Source organism: Grammomys surdaster, unplaced genomic scaffold, assembly GCF_004785775.1.
Source record: "Grammomys surdaster isolate TR1022 unplaced genomic scaffold, NIH_TR_1.0 125671, whole genome shotgun sequence".
NCBI classification, from domain to species: Eukaryota; Metazoa; Chordata; class Mammalia; order Rodentia; family Muridae; genus Grammomys; species Grammomys surdaster.
In genome coordinates this window covers 753,934-770,131 of record NW_021620508.1, presented here as the reverse complement: position 1 = coordinate 770,131, position 16,198 = coordinate 753,934, and the positions used below count along the sequence as shown (strand labels likewise).

The 16,198-nt window shown below is 53.4% G+C and overlaps 2 protein-coding genes across 4 annotated transcripts in view; both read right to left on the bottom strand.

Annotated features, from left to right (window-relative positions):
* Positions 1 to 4,528, bottom strand: part of Aplp1 (amyloid beta precursor like protein 1) — a 10,578-nt gene extending 6,050 nt beyond the window's left edge. For 2 of the 3 annotated variants that reach the window (XM_028787624.1, XM_028787626.1), the window contains exons 1-8: positions 4,266 to 4,412; positions 3,267 to 3,410; positions 2,079 to 2,211; positions 1,789 to 1,901; positions 1,464 to 1,597; positions 1,156 to 1,346; positions 633 to 763; positions 62 to 136 (exon numbers count right to left, since the gene is read on the bottom strand). In XM_028787624.1, coding sequence (XP_028643457.1) covers positions 62 to 136; positions 633 to 763; positions 1,156 to 1,346; positions 1,464 to 1,597; positions 1,789 to 1,901; positions 2,079 to 2,211; positions 3,267 to 3,410; positions 4,266 to 4,412 — 1,068 coding nt within the window. Of the gene's footprint in view, positions 1 to 61; positions 137 to 632; positions 764 to 1,155; positions 1,347 to 1,463; positions 1,598 to 1,788; positions 1,902 to 2,078; positions 2,212 to 3,266; positions 3,411 to 4,265 lie in introns of all 3 variants that reach the window. The other variant, XM_028787625.1, reaches the window with a different exon arrangement.
* Positions 4,529 to 5,934: 1,406 nt separating this feature from the next.
* Positions 5,935 to 15,366, bottom strand: Kirrel2 (kirre like nephrin family adhesion molecule 2). Its single transcript, XM_028787622.1, has 15 exons — positions 15,218 to 15,366; positions 14,844 to 14,993; positions 13,603 to 13,752; positions 13,291 to 13,451; positions 12,670 to 12,820; positions 12,391 to 12,496; positions 12,169 to 12,317; positions 11,777 to 11,904; positions 11,553 to 11,685; positions 11,198 to 11,298; positions 10,671 to 10,890; positions 9,211 to 9,309; positions 8,794 to 8,894; positions 8,244 to 8,309; positions 5,935 to 6,872 (listed from the first exon to the last, which is right to left on the bottom strand). Exons 1-15 carry the CDS (start codon positions 15,267 to 15,269, stop codon positions 6,537 to 6,539), a joined length of 2,103 nt encoding a protein of 700 aa, XP_028643455.1. The 5' UTR covers positions 15,270 to 15,366; the 3' UTR covers positions 5,935 to 6,536.
* Between the last annotated feature and the right edge of the window lie 832 nt (positions 15,367 to 16,198).

Sequence of the window (16,198 nt, the reverse complement as noted above, 5' to 3'; positions counted from 1 at the left end):
GAGGAGGAGGAGGAGGAGGAGGAGGAGGAGGAGGAGGAGGAGGAGGAGGAGGAGGTCCTACCTCATTCAGGGCCTGCCTGTCGGCTTTTGGCAGGTTCTTAGATTGGCTGTCAGCCATGGCCCATTCACGCATCACCTAGAGGTGGATGGGGGTACTTCAGGATCCCATGATCTATCCCACTCCACGCAGGGAGTCCCCCATATCCATCTCCAAGGCTTAAGAGGATGAAGATGACCTAGTACCACTGAACTTGGGTTCCCAAGAAGACTAACCAGAGGGTTTGTTTGTTTGTTTTTCTTTAGATACAGGTTCTCACGTAGCCCAGGCTGGCCTCAAAGTCATTATATATTTGAGGCTGGTCTTGAACTTCTGATCTTCTTGCCTTAGCCCCTCAAGAATCCAGATTAAGGCATATATTACACTCAACCAGCTCCAGAGGAGTTTAAAGTGGATTGTGCCATAGAGCAGGGTACCTATGGAATCCGATGGCATTTCAGTGGTCTGGGAGGCAGATCTGTAATCCACTGAGTATGGGCTTAGGTAGAAGAATGCTTGGTTACCCTTTAGAGGTAGTGTCAACAAAGAATTCCCCTGCATTTATGGACTCCTGCGGGGATGCTGGTCTTATCACCTCATTAATCTGGCGCATCCTACGCTCCTCCAGGTCCATCTTGGCCCTCAGGAAACCCTCGTGCTCACTGATTTCCCCAGGCATGCCAAAGTAGACATCTACACCGTCAGTGGGCCTTGGGGTGGGAGTGACTGGAAGACAAGGGGTTGGGCAGGCAGGTCACGCTCCCTCCCTAAGAACTACATTGCCAAGAATGCACTAGAGACCAGCATGCATCCCGTTTAGCCATGCTTGTTGCCTGGCATCGTGATCTCAGGACTGACCAGTATTGGCAAAATTCTGGAATCCATCATACCATCTTCAAAGCAATGTCTATCAAATGACTCCTCTTCTGAGCTTCCCTTATTTGGGCCCTCCCCCATTAATTCTTCACAAAACAATCTGCTGTATCCAAAGCCATGGCTATCTCTTCCATTTCCCCAGTTGTGTCCCTCCCCACTAAGCCACTCCTAAAGGCACCCCTATACTCCCCCAAATACCCAAACCACAAATGCTGAAGAAGGGGCAGAGGAGGCTGACTCACCTCTGCTGACCATGACAGGGGTGTGGGAGCTGGGAGGTGGGGCCCTTTCCTCCTCTTCTTCCTCTTCTTCTTCAGCCTGAGGGGGTTCTACGAAGTAATCGTCTACTGGCTGAGGGAAAGATTCCAGCTCCTCTTCATTCTCACCTCCCTCTGCTCTGCCCCCCAGGGGCCAGGACCGGGTAGAGGGGTCACTAAAGGAGCAGAAGACCCAGCCGGTAAGATCTCCAGATAGGCCCAGAGGCTCCCATGCCCTGCTTCAAGAGCCGCCGGGATGGGGGTTCTGTATAGAAAGAGTCTCTGTCACTCACCCAACTGCTGTCCCAGATGGGTTGGGAGTCGCGGGAGGTGGACAGCAAACATACTCCACACCTCGGAACCGATCAGAGCCACAGGGCAAAAGCATGCCGGACCCATGCAGGGTAAAGCCCTGAGAGCTGCAGGCCTGCAGGAAGAGGAGGCCCGGAGGCCGGAAGGACCTGGTTGAAGGGTGCGGACAGAAAGCCTGGAAGCTGCGTTCTGGAAATGGCTGAGGGATGGAATTCCTACATCCCAGTTTGAACTCTTGGGTTCTGGAAGGAAGGGCCTAGAATCCCAGGTCCTAGGGTTAGGAGATAGGTGGGACAAGGCCCTAACCTCCTGAGCCTGCTGATGCCTCCTGGTTGAACTCTCACACTGGTCCATGTGCTCCTGGTGCAAGAACCGACAGCCTTCGGGCACCAGCAGGGCTTCACTCACAAACTCGCCAGCTGGAGGATGGGAGACACCAGAATCATAATAGCCCGGCCCTGCCCTCCTCAGAGTACAGGCATTTTATAGCTTTCTCAGCCCGTCACCCAGACTTCTAACGTAGCCCAGAGTCATCTCTGGGAGGCTCTCGTTTCACCTCAGTTCTCACTCCCCCACCCCCGCAGCAGGTGACTCACGCAGGCAATGGAAGGGCACAACCTCATGGTGGGGGTGGGCACATTTGCCACTTCGGGTACCCCCACACCAGCGCTCCATCGGGATGGCCTGTGCAGCCTGCTCCACTCGTGCTATGTGCAGCTCTGGGTACATCTGTAGGACACAGTGCATGTGGAGGGGGCGGGTCAGCCGACAGGCTAACCCCCGCCTTCTGCGTCTCTTGTTTTGCAGTACTGGAGATTGAACCCAGGGCCTTGTGCACACCAAAGCTAGTACTCTACCACCAAACTACACGGCCGGCCCTCTTTTTACTTTTTAGTTTGAGACCAGGTCCCCATATGCTTCCTAAACTAGTCTTGAACTCATTCTGTAGCTTATGAGGGCCTTTAATTTGTGATCTTTCAACCTCAGCCTTTCCAATAACTGGGATTACAGGCCCAAGTCACTATATGATGTTCACCTTGGCCGGTCCCTTTTCAAGTTTCTCGGTTCCAAAGGACATCCTCCTGGGCTTTCCTCTCTTGTCTATAGAACAGGTTAACGTATAAGCCTTCGATGCTAAGCCTCGGGTCCACTGGCCATGCCCCCTAGTGGTGTCCCTTAAGTTCACCATTCTCACGAGGTCTTGGTAAAGGTCCCCAGGCCTGTTCATGCCAAACTCAACTTCTCCGAGCCCATATTTCAGGGCGACCTTGCTCGGCAATCAGGTTTCTTTCTCAGTATATCTGGCCCTCTTTCACGCCCTGCCTTTCTCTGTTTAGCTTCTAAGTAACTCTTCTCTTTATATTAGCCCCGCCTTTTTCACGTCTCTTAGGCAGGTAGCCACTCTCACTGGGCTCTGTCGCTTACTGAATCTTGGTTTAAAGATCTTCTGATCTAAGCCTGGCCTCTGCTTCGGCCACGCCCACTTACACTCCCACTTTTTCTAAACGGCTCCACGGATTCCTAAACCCTGCCACTCTACAAGCGATCTTGAGTAGTTGACTTTTTTTTTTTTTTTGCAGTCTCCTCCCTCTCCACTCCCCTTAATTTCTCAAAAATAGGTTCTGCGCTAGCCCCTCCTAGCCTCTTCGCTGGCCACAGACCCACAAGCTTTCCCTGGCTTTCCAGACCCTCTCTGCCAAGTCCAGCTTACTCAAGGGTGACCCCGCCCCAGCTTGGACCCACTTTCTCATTGACCACGCCTCTCCCCGTGGGGTCCCGCCCACCTGTCTGCAGTACTCCAGCACGCGCTGCGGGTCCAGAAGACAGCGTCGTGATCGCTGTGGGTCTGGTTCCCAGCGGCCGGTGCGCAGGTCCCGGTGAAGGGTTAGACGCCCACATAGTCCAGCCACTTGGGCCGATCCTGGAGCCTGGGAATGAAGGCAGACGGGGCAGTGAGGAGCCAGGGAACGTTGTCATCTGGGTTGTCTGGTCCTTTGCTCCCTAAAACCTAGATAGGACTCTTGCCCCTATCGTCTCTAGCACCAGCTCCTTCTAAGCACCTCCCGGGTGGAGAGACTGTTCCCCGGGAAACAGATCCCGTGGGGCTGGAGCGCCCCAGCTCTCCCGTTGCTATGGTGACCCGGGTCCTCCCCCCCCCCCCTTCTCTAGGCCTTGTTGCTGAGAAGACAGGCTCCGCCCCCGCCCCATTGGCTTGGGTCTGGAGCCTGAAAGGGTTAAACTTGAATCGTTGGGGGGGGGGGGGAAACCCAGGCGTTCTGGCCCCTCCTCCATCCATCCCCAGTTCAGGTTCCCAGTGAGGGGGTGCAAAGACGACAGGGCCCAGCTTCCCAGCAGGCCTGCACATCAGACCTTTAAGGACTAGAGGAGCTATATCCGGATTGAGTAGTGGGTGGAGGCCTGGACTCCTGGATGTTTGAGGGCAGGGGGTTCATGTGGCTCCAGAGGATACAAGGGACCTGGGTTTTTAGATCCAAGAGCCTGCTGCCTGGCGCGTCCTACGCTTAGGTGGGCAGGGCTTGGGGCTTTGTCGTCTAGGGGTGCTCTGGATTTCTTGGACCAGAGGCTCTTGGAAAGAGCCAGGTCCGACGATGCGGGTGGGAGGGGGCAGGGACGTCAGACGATGGAGGAACCTAGGAGAATCTACAGCTCGGATCGCCTGGAGCAGGCCACCTGGCCAAAAGGACTGTGGTGGCCGTCCTGCGTCCAGGTCCACAGGCCCGGTCCCGCCCCTTCCCCATCCCCAGGACCCGGCCGGACCTCACCTCGGCCGCGCTGGGGCTCCCACCAGCCAGGTTCCCGACGGCGAGCTGCGCGCGCAGAAGCAGCAGCGACAGTGGCAGCAACAGCGGCAGCGGCGGCGGGCCCCGGCGGCGACCCTGACCGCGAGCGGCGGGGCTGGCGGGCCCCATGTCGGGCCTCGGGCCCTCGCGTCCCCTGTGCTCCCGCCCGGCCCTGCCCGGCCCCAGCGGTGACAGGAGCTCCCAGCGCCACCGCCGCCGCCGCCGCCTCCTCCTCCCGCCGCCCCCGGGCTGCGCCGGCGCCGCCAGCCCCGCCCCGCGCCGGCCCCGCCTTCCCAGCCAGGACAATAGCGTGGCGGCTCTGCGCACTGAGAGGCTCCGGAACCCCGGGAGGGAGCCTGCGCCAAATCCCAGCCCCTCGAGATTCCAGGTGTCACTGTCCGCGTGAAGGCCGAGTCACTAGGCTCAATCCTGGGCGTAGCCGGTTTTTTTTTTTTTTTGGACTTTCACCCTTAGCCTTCTCTTCTGGCAAATGCAGCATTGTCCTCCTCCAAGGGTGCCAGAGTCCATGGAAGCAAAGGTCCTCCATAAATTCCCCTCTTGAGGTCCCAGAAATTATAGACTTCCAAATTTTCCCCAATCAAGATCACAGGGAGTGTGATGGGAATGCCTGAAATCCCAGCACTTGAGAGGAGGGGACAGGAGGATAGGAGTTCGAGGCTAGCCTGTCTACATGCAACCCAGTAAACAAAACATTGTAGCTAGGTAAGGCCTCCTCCCTTCCAGGCCTCTTCTGTCTCAGGACCAGAGCCGAAGTCTGCCACCTTTGCTTCCTCAGACCTAGGAATTCAGCCTGCCTGCCCTGATTGCCAGGTGTCTGGACCTTCAAATACTCCCTTCCAAAAATCCATGACTCAGGTCAGGTGCTGGATACTGTAACCTTCGAAGACCCAGCACCTGCGGACCACTGTGTAGAGGCCCCCAATTCTCACCCACTCTAAGGACCACCTCAAGTCTTCTGCCTGAAGGGTTCACTGTTTTGTCTTAAGTGAGTGTAGAATATTCTATTTTCCCGGGGCCAACTGAGGCAGCCAGCTGTGTGTGCATCTGTATGGACTTCTAGTTGTCTGTCTTGTGGAAACCTGCCCGTGTTTGTCTGTCTTTGTGCATCTCCGTGGGTGTGGTTGGGGTGAGGTGGAGGTGTATTATTAAAAGAGCCTAAAGTGGCATGGTGATGACCACCTGTAATCCCAGAGGGCCTGGGGCGGCGAGATCAAGAGTTCTAGACTAACCGCTGAGAGAAGGCTCAGTGGTTAAAAGCACTGGCTGCTCTCTCAGAAGACCCAGGTTCAATTCCCAGCATCCACACTGTCGATAACTCCAGTTTCAGGGAACCCATTCCTCAGTTCTGTCCTCAGGGACCAGGCATGTATATAGTGTACATGCAGGCAAAAAAAAAAAAAAAAAAAAACCCACACAAGTAAAATAAAAATAGCAAATCTTAAAACACACACACACACACACACACATGAAAGTGCCTACAGTAATAAGCCAGTAGCAGGGGCTGAGGAAGAACTTAGGATGTCATCGCTACTGCCACCCCATGTGCTAAAGGAAAGGAAGGACTATACACAGTACAACCTTAATGGGCCTCTTCATTCATGGAAAACACCAGGAGACTTCGCCAAACACATTTGTGTCTTTGCCCCCTATTTTATTAAACATAAATATTCTTATCCCAAGAATCCCCTTGATTTCTTTTATTTTCCCCCTACCCCATTCCTCGGATTCAATTCTTTCTGTATCTTTAAGGAAGGAATCAAGATAGTTGCCATTTTGGTTCCCAGAGAATGAACAACCATATTGGCTATATGTTTATTGGCCAGGGTGGGGATGTGGGGATTATTCCTTCCATCTTGATTTGTTATCCTTCCTCTTGATGCAGATGGTCCTATATCTTCTCTACTGGCAGGAAATGCCTTCCATCTGTCTCCCTAGTTCCCATCACCTCCTGTCTTTGTCCCTTTGCAAAGTATTTAGGTTGCCATCTTGAATGTCTTTCTCACAGGAGAGCAAATAGGTATGGCGGCCATATTGCTCCCACTTGGAGAATCCGCTTTGGCTGGACTGAGTGTACACCAACAGTTCTGATGTTTGCAATGACCTTTCCCTCCGTCGGCGTTCAGTTTTGGAGGGGTTGGTCATCAACTTGTTCTGACTCCTCCTCAGCAGTCTGGGCAACACATTCTACGGCAGGCTGAAGATCCTGAGGCTCTTCAATCGGAGGAGATGTATTCACACGTGAGTCTGTAGACGCTGGTGGCTGGGTGGAGACAAAGTAGCATAGGGGAAGGGGGGAGTTCCAGAGCTCAAATCTGGGGGTCCAAAGGATGTGGGTTTCATGTAACTGGTGAAGGCGCGGGGATGAGGCGTGGTGAGATAACCTGCCCGGGCTCTGTACAGTCTGCAGGGAGGGATTAAATCCAGATGTGGCTTGAAGTCATAGTAAGTGGGAGTGCCCGGAAGACCAATCGGAGAGGGCGGTGGCAAGAAGAGGCCTCCTCCAGGGGCTTCCCCAAGGCTAAGGCTCACACTGACCCCTCGGACCTTGTAGTAACCGTTGGTTGGATCCTGAGGAACAGACAAGATTTGGTAAGGATTGTGTGGAGAAGTGAGGATCACGGGTGGAAAGACGCACTGAGGTACAGCTGGACCTAGAGATAGGCATGAAAGCAGGAAGAGCAGAGGCAGAGGCTCCCAGACAGAGAGCTAGACATATAGACCGGCATAGAATGGGTGGGGTGGGTGCTGGCTTCCTAGAACAAGTGAGGTCTAGCTGAAATTGGAGGGAGGAAGATGGGAATGGAAGAGGGAGGGAGGGAGGGAGGGAGGGAGGGAAGGAGGAAGGGAGGGAGGGAGGGAGGGAAAGAGAGAGAAAGGAAAAGTGGCCTTTAGGTCAAGAGAAAAGCACACTCAAGTATAGACAAGAAGGTTTTAACTGGGCTTAGGGGTGTCGTTCAGTCAGTAGAGCACTTGTCTAGACTGCCCAAGGCCCTTGGTTTCATTTCCAGCACTACATAAAGTCAATGTGGAGGCACGAGTCTTTAATCCCAGCACTCAGGAGGATAATCAGGAGCTTATGAGCACTCCTGGATACAAACTCGGTTTGAGGCCAGCCTGGGAGACTCGAGACTCTATCTCAAGGAAAAGTCAGAATGAGTGCTTTAGAATGGGAGCCAGGGTTAGAGTCACTGTGTCTATCCTAAGACAGACTTCCCAAGTAGAGATGTATTTAGGGTATGTGAGGGTAGGGTGGGACATTGTGGAAGGAAAACCCATGTCTGGAAGACTGCAGCTGAACAAAGAGACACTTCGAGGCATAAAACACGGCAGACAGGGGAAAGAAGAGCTGGAAAGCAAGGAGACAGTCAGTCAGTAACAGAAGCCAATGCTGTGGCTGGGAGCTGGGGAGCTGGGGAGCTGGCCCAGGAGGTGAGAGTGCAGTTAAAGGCAGGCCTTTTTTGGGGTGAGGGGGCTCACAACAAGGCTTCTCTGTGTCACCCTGGCTGTCTTTCCACCACACCATGATGAACTCAGGTCATAAAGTTTGGCAAGCGCCTTTACCTGATGAGCCATCTCTTCCTCCCCTGCTTGTCTTTTTTATTATTTATTTATTTATTTATTTTTATTGAGTCAGGGTTTCTCTGTGTAGCCCTGGCTGTCCTGGAACTTTCTCTGTAGACCAGGCTGGCCTCACACTCAGAGATCCACCTGCTCGGGCAAAGGTCTGAAGGTGACAGAATTAAAAGGAGAAGAGAAGCTGCCAAATGTGTTCAGGTCTGAAGTTTGCAACCCCAGCAATCCGGCGGCTACACGAGAAAGACTGTGAGGAGCCCAAAGCCAGCTGCAGTGAGACCCTGTCTCCACAGAATCATTCTGTTTTTGAAGTGGGATGAGCCAGAGACTCAGTGACTGGGAGTGAACTCCTCCCCCGACACTCACCTTTGTCTCCAGAGCCTCTTTTTCCTCAAGAACCAAATCATTGTGGTCAGTGTGTACAATGGGACCCTGAGGTGGGACAAATAGTGATAAGCCACGGTCAGAAGATCATCCTACCTGTCCCTCTGCCGGATCCCAAGGTCTTTCATGGCCTTTCTCAGAGGCCAGGCTGAAGAGAGCTGAAGGCTAGACTTGATAACAAGGAAGGCTGTGAGGGCACATTGAGCCGACAGGATAACTCGGGAGCAAACGTACTTGTGATTGTGAGGATATTGTGGGTCTGGGGTCGTCATGTTTAAGACTGAGGGCCAAGCTGGTTATAATGGTACACGCCTTTAATCTCAGCACTCAGGAGGCAGAGGCAGGAGGATATCTGATTTGGAAGTCAGCCTGGTCTACATAGCTAGTTCCAGGACAGTCAGGACTACATAGAGAAACCCTGTTTCAAACAACAGCAAAAAGCCCAGGGCCATGCTTGAGTTGGAAAGTAGGTTGTGCTGTGTTGTTATGTTGGTCTAGGGGCACAATGGAATGTGGGGACCCAGAATCTTACCCGGTCCTCACTGCTGCCTGTCTCCTCCTCAGGGCCACGTGAACTGGAACTTTCACTGCTTCCTGGGATCCGGACCAAGTTCTTTTGCTTAGAGTGAGAGCCTGAGGCCCAGGATGTGAGAGACAGAGGTGAGAGGGAGGTGACCAATGCTTGGGAACAGAGCTAACTGGACAAAGTGGGCTAGGAAAGCTGGAACCCACTAAGAACTCAAGCCTAGGAGAGATGGAACAGAGCTGGGGTGATCCCAAGGAAACTGAGTCAGGACTAGAATAAGATGAGCCCTGTGCAAGCTTTGGGAGCCAGGAATGGAGCCAGGTCCCAAGGCAATCAATCAAGGGTGTCAATCAAGGGGTTGGGTCTAGACAGGGGATGGGGGGGGGGTTGGAACTGAGGCAGGTTCAAGGCACTGATACTTGCCATGGCGCCAGCAGCAGAGGACCACTCCAGTGATGAGCATAAGGACAGAGGTGGCTGCAGAAGCTGCTCCAGCCACAATCCGGACAGTGGGCAGCAAGTCTGTAAGGGGCAGATGGGGTGTGAACAGAGGGCAGGAAGTCTGTAAGGAGCACATGGGGTGTGGACAGTGGACAGCAAGTCTGTAAGGAGCACATGGGTGTCAACAGAGGGCAGCAAGTCTGTAAGGAGCACATGGGTGTGAACAGAGGGCAGCAAGTCTGTACGGAGCAGACGGGGTGTGGACAGTGGACAGCAAGTCTGTAAGGAGCACATGGGTGTGAACAGAGGGCAGCAAGTCTGTACGGAGCAGACGGGGTGTGGACAGTGGACAGCAAGTCTATAAGGAGCACATGGGGTGTGGACAGTGGGCAGCAAGTCTGTAAGGGGCCTGAGAAGGCTGGTCAAAAGATGGGTGGGGGGGTTAATCAGGGAAACAGGGGCTCAAGACTTGGGTTTGGGATCCCTGGGTTCAGAAGACTGTCAGTCTTGGCATATCCCCCAGATTTGTAGTGTGCTGTGTCTAGTGTCTGAGGACCCATGAATTTGGGGATTTGTAACTTGAGAGTCTGTGACTTTACAATCCCTTGGCAAGTGACTTCTGTAATCACAGCACTTGGGATGATGCAGGAGGACTGCCAGTAGTTAAAGACCAGCTTGGTCTATCTGAGACTCTGTCTCGAAAACAAAAACAAAACTCCAATAATAAACTAACAAACAGGGCTGGCAAGATGGCCCAATGGGTAAAGGTGATTACTACTAAGTCTAATGCCCTGGGTTCAATCCTGGGGACCCACAGAATGGAAAGAGAGAACTGACTTCCACAAGCTGACCTCTGACCTCCACATGTGCACTGTGGCAGAAACATGAGCCTCCAGATAGATAGATAGATAGACAGACAGACAGACAGACAGATAGATAGATAGATGTAAGCAAACACCATAACTGTAGGGATGCTTAGAACTTGAGAGTCTTTTATTTCACAAGTTCCCATATTTGTAGACTCCTAGTATGGAATGGCATCTCCATTTAGGGTTCTGTATTTGAGAGAATTATTGATTTGGTGGTCCTATGATTCAAGAAATTCATAGAGCTTTTTTTTGTTTTTATTACATTTTAAATGCTATTGTATGTATGTATATATGGGGGGGGTATATGAATGGAGGTCAGAGAACAACTTTGGGGTATTTGTTCTCTCCTACCATGTGGGTTCTGAGTGCTGAACACTGGTCATCAGACTCGGTGGCAAGTGTCTTTACCTGCTGAGCCATCTCGCTGTCTTGAATTCACAGTTTTGAGATCCACTAGGTTTGGGGAGTCTGTATTTAAGGAGCCTTATAGTTCGGTAGCTTCAGTCTTGGAAACCACCGTGTTTGTGGGGTTTGGAATGCTCAGGTTTCGGGGTCTTTGGGTCAATAACTCACCTCTACGGCCCAAGTGGATCTGGATTCGTCCCTCACCTAGCCGGTTGCGGGCACTGCAGTTGAAGCCGGTGGTAAAGTCGGACTCCTCAGTTCCGGAAATGTGTAGCACAGAAATAAGACCTGGGCCCTGTCCCCCTTCCACTTCCGGGGCTGGGAAGGCCTCCACTAGGAACCTGCCTAGTGTACCTGCCTCCAGGAAGCCCTGGTCCCAAGACCAAACCTAAGAGCCAGGTTGGGGGGAGGGGGCAAAAAGTCAATTAGGAGCTTGGGAAAAACAGAGGGGCTGCCGGGCGGTGGTGGTGCACGCCTTTAATCCCAGCACTTGGGAGGCAGAGGCAGGTGGATTTCCGAGTTCGAGGCCAGCCTGGTCTACAGAATGAGTTCCAGGACAGCCAGGGCTACACAGAGACACCCTGTCTCGAAAAAACAAAAACAAAAAACCCCAGAGGGGCTGATGGGACGTGGGAGATGTCAATGTCAGGTGTGGGAGGGCTGGTGTGTCATAGAAGTGAAGGTCCTTTTCTTACCACGGAGTCTGGAGCAGGGGAGGCAAACACCACACACTGGAGGCGAGCAGGACCCCTCAGGAAGGCTGGTGCAGGGTGCAGGGCTGTCACTACAGGGGGTGCTGGAATGCAAACTATGAACCATTAGACACAGGTCTCGATTTCTCCAAAATTAACTCTGAATAAAGCGAGGTCAGACCTGGTCACTGTGGTTTCACCCCTTAAAAAAAAAAAGGCCACACCTCTCTACTGACCATAACAGAATAGGCCTGCCCCTTCTTCAGCAAGTACAGCTCCAATCCTAGGCCCTATAACTTCCTTTCAACGCCCGCCCTCTCATCCCACTCCCTGCCCCACGACCCTCGGGTTCTCTCACCGTTCACTGTCAGCCTCGCCTGCGCTGTGCCGCCTCCCAGACCCGTTCGCCTCGGCTCAGCCCTGCACACGTAGTCGCCCGCATCCTCCAGTGCCACGGAAGGAAGCCGCAGCGTGGGCCCGGAGCTCAGGACCTAGGACAGGGAAGGAGCATCAGAGACAAGCCTCGGGGAGGAAGCTCCGTCCAGTTCCAGCTACTGTCACAAGCTCCAGATCGGACTCCACCTGAGAGCCACCGAGGCGGGTCCAGGTTATCCGTGGAAGTGGGTTCCCGCGCCAGACACAGCTGAAGGAGGCGTCTTTCCCCACGTCCACAGACACAGACTTCGGTTTTGCCTGCAGAATGGGTCCATCTGGAGGAGAGAGATGAGTTGGGTGGAATGAGCCCCTGACCCAGGATCTGCTTCTTCAAAACACTGTAGAGCCAAGCTTAGGTCCCTAGGCAACACCCGCCACTAAATGTCCACGTCCACAAGACCTGCCCTCACCCCTGCCACCCTTAGATCTTGTTGTAATCCAGCCAAATCCAGTCCTAGCCTACACCAGTCCTAGCCCCGCCTTCTGGCACGGCCACGCCCATCTCGGTCCCCCCCCCCCCCCGCCCCCCCCCCTCTCACACAACACTTCCAGCGCGGTGCTGCGGTTGGCGCTTCCGACCGCATTGCTGACCTCGCAGGACACCGGCTCGGTCAGGAACGTGGCATCTGCAATGACCTCCAACCTTGGTCCACGTGCCCCGAGCACCGGGGATCCCCCCTTCGCCCACCTGCGGAGACAGGGACGTTATCAGTGTCGTCCCCTCTCCTCAACTGTTAGAGACAGGTGACATCTTTCCTCACCTGTATCCAGTGACCGGAGGCTGGGCAGAGGCTCGACACAGGAAAGTCACCTTCTCTCCCTCCTGCACAGTCTGGGGCTCAGCGGACAGAGTCACCTTTGGGGGATCTGTGAGAGTAGGGTGTGGTTCTCTAGCTATCTTTTCTTTCTGAGGCAGAAGCTGGGCTTTCAGTTCCCAATCCTCCAGGTACCCCAGCGTGCCGTCCCTCTGCCCTCTCCTTCCTGTATCACATGCAGGCGTTCAAGCCCACCCTGGTCTTTCCAGGACCAATTGCACTCACATTGAAGACTCAGTGTAACAACGGTATCCCTCCCAGTGGGCAGGGCCTGGCTTCGCGCTCTGCAGATTAAGATGGCGCCATCGTCGTGACTGGAAGGGGTCAGGAATAAGGTGTTTTCTATTGTTCCAGTGGCCTTGTCCTTCAGCGTGGTCTAGAGGTGATAAATACACAATCATTATTCTTTTCTTTTTTGGTCAGGGTGTCACTACGGAGCCGAGGCTGGAACTCCTGATCGTCCTGCCTTAGTCTCCTGAGTGCTGGGGCTACAGGTGTGTATTATTACCACGCCCCCACATTAACAATGACTTCATCTATACTTCCATAAGCACCATCCTGGCTACTTTTAGTCACTCACATGTTTTATTTAATTCTCTATATGATCGATCCTATGAAGTGATTAATGCTACAATTTTTTCCCATTGTACAGATAAGGAAACTGAGGGACAAAGAGGTTAAACACCATATGCGAAAGCAAGTAATTAGCAAATGACTGAGCCAGGAAGTCTGGCTTCTTGACCTGAATCACTGCATGGCTGCCATTCCTCCTACATAAGCCTGGGGATAGAGTGGTCCCTGAGTCTCAATAATGAACAAGGAATGGCAAAGAGATTTAGACCTAACCTGGTGGAAGCTGGTCCCGTCCAGCCGGATCCCATCTCGGAACCACAGTAGTTCTGGGGCAGGTCGGGCATCCCCACGACTCCGACAGGTCAGATTTCCGGGAACTCCAGCAACCAGAGACACAGAGGGACCGCCTACAACCTGGGGAGCTTCTGGGGGGACTGCATGGTAGATCTGAGGTCAGAATTGAATCCCTCTCAGCTCCAACCCTCCACTCCCCTAGGGTTCCTGGCCTCTGCTACTCCCAAGTAGTCCTAGCTGCTCCAGCCCCTCACCCCCAGCTCCCACAGTGCAAGCGGGTTGGATCCTCACCCATCACATGTAGTTGGGCTGGTCGTGATCGGAGACCTGCTTGTGAAGCCTGGCACTCATATGATGCCTCATCTTCCAGTTCCACAGGCTTAATGTGGAGGTCATGCTGGCCACTGGCTGAATTCCCTGATATCCAGTACCGGGACCACCCTGGAGACAGAAGAGACCATACATAATTCTGAGCTCCTGGCCTCAAGTCTTCTTCATCTCCAGGTACCCCACCTCAGGGAGCAGGAAAAGAGCCACATGTTCCACGATAAAAACACTATTAAAAAGCATGTGCTGGCACAGGGTATGATGGGGCACACCTTTAAATCCCAGCATTCAGGAGTACGAGGCAGGCAGATCTCTTGGAGCTTGAGGCAGGCAGATCTCTTTGAGCTTGAGGCTAGCCTGTTCTACATAGGGAGTTCAGGCTGCCCAGGATTACATAGAGAGACCCAGTCTCAAAAACCAAACCAATAATAACAGGGGGAAAGTGTGTGCTGAGTCCAGAGAGATTTTAAGCCTTCTGGCAATTTATAGTCATCACAAATTGGGGAGTGAAAAAGTCAGAAAGGAATACAAGAAAAACAATTCCCATTAAAACTAGGCCAAGCCAGATTCAGGTAGTGCATGCTTGTAATTCCAGCACTCAAAAGGCTGAGGCAGGAGGATCTCAAGTTTAAGACCAGCCTGGGTTGCAGAAGGAGACCCCAACTCAAACAACAAAACAAACCAACAAGCAAAAATTCCATATAACATTACCTTTCCCCTACCATAGAGGAAAGTAAAAAGGGGTGGGGGCTTCTGAGGAGCTCACGTTAACCTGTGCATTAACTATATGACTGTCTATAATTATTGGCAAGGTTATCCATGCGGTTATATGATGTTTTAGGATAAAGATGATAATCTCCAAACACAGGAATCACATCTCTTCGAAGGCAATTCTTTTTTTTTTTTTTTTTTTTTTTTTTTTTGGTTTTTTTGAGACAGGGTTTCTCTGTATAGCCCTGGCTGTCCTGGAACTCACTCTGTAGACCAGGCTGGCCTTGAACTCAGAAATCCACCTGCCTCTGCCTCCCAAGTGCTGGGATTAAAGGCATGCGCCACCACTGCCCGGCCGGCAATTCTTTTAAAACTCAGGATTTCCAAATATTCTTGGGAGTCTGTCAGTCTCCAAAGTTGAACTGTCAGATGTAGTCCATGCCCAGCAGCCCCGCGATGATATCAGCCCTTCCCTGAGCAGAGACCAGCCTCACCTGGAAGGTCTCTTTCGCCCCCTAGAGCCAGCCCATCCTTAGTCCACTGCACGAGACCCCTGTATGCGCCCAGAGCGCAGGGCAGCCGAGCTTCCTCCCCTAACAGCACCACCACGTCCTCTGGCTGTTGAAGGAAATGGGGCGACGCGCCTAGGACAAAAGTACAGCTGAGCTTAGAAAAGGAATCCCCTTATTCAAGACCCAGAGGGTCTAGTCTCCAAAGCCCCTCTTCCTCAGACTCAGAAGCCGTAGCTTCTAAAGTACTTCCTCACACCTAGGACTAGAAAGCCCTTAGTGTCCTCCCAAACAAGGCGGTAATGGACAAATAATCCTCTCTAAAGTTCCCCCTCGCGAGGGGGGCTGGGGAGGGGTACCTGCATGTCCTCTGAAACAGCAGAGGAAAACAAGGAGGGCGGAGGCCAGCATCCCAAGTGTGCGTACCCCAAGATCTCGCAGACTTAGGGTTGCACTGGTTCCCCTCCAACTTCTTCCTCGATAGCACGCCTCTCACCACGCGGGACTGGAACCTCTTTCTGCGCCCCACTCTTCTCTCCGGGCTGGAAGATTTTATGTCTGGCCCAGAGTCCCCGAAATCTGGCTCATCCGCAGTCTCCGGCGTTCTAGACGGCTCAGGAGCTGCAACCCTAGGACTCTGAGGGACTCACTAGGCGGGAGGGATCCTATTCGCCCCGCCTCCTGGAGACCCGGCCTCTTCCCATTGAGAAACCCCCGCGCCTTGTGTGCGGACGGCTAGGAATGCTCAGGGTAGCTGTCCGCGCAGCAGGCGGGCGCCCCTGCATTATCAGGGGGTCTGAGAGTTGGAACATCTGAGTCCAAGTTGGGGCCCTTGCTTGAGTTGAACACCTGCACCCTGCTGAGGTTGAAGGGGAGGCGGGAATGAGGAGGAGAAGGAGGAGGAGGAGGAGGCGGGGGAGGGGGCGTGGGAGGAGAGAAGAGAATGGAAGAAACTTGCTCAGCCCGAGTCCTGGAGGGACTGAGCTGAGTGGAAACCAAGCTATAAATGGGAGTCCCTGGGGCTTCACCAGCTTCCGCGCCCTGGGGAGGCGGAGTCCAGGCTCCTGTGGGCCTACGGGTCGGAGAGAGGGCACCCAGGTGCTGAAGGACCACTTAGGAGTTTTGAGAAAAGAGAGTTTCAGCTCTCTATCTCCCAACATAGTCCCTGCTGCTTTGTTATCGCTGCAAGCCATAACATACCCTAAGATCTAGGAATCCGGCCCGCCCCCTCCCCTCCAGCTCGAGTTCCTCCTTTCCCAGGATCCGGCAGTACCACCCGTCCCCTCTCTCCACCCAGCCGTCCCGGGCCCATCAGAGTCGTTGCCGGGCGACGGCTGGGA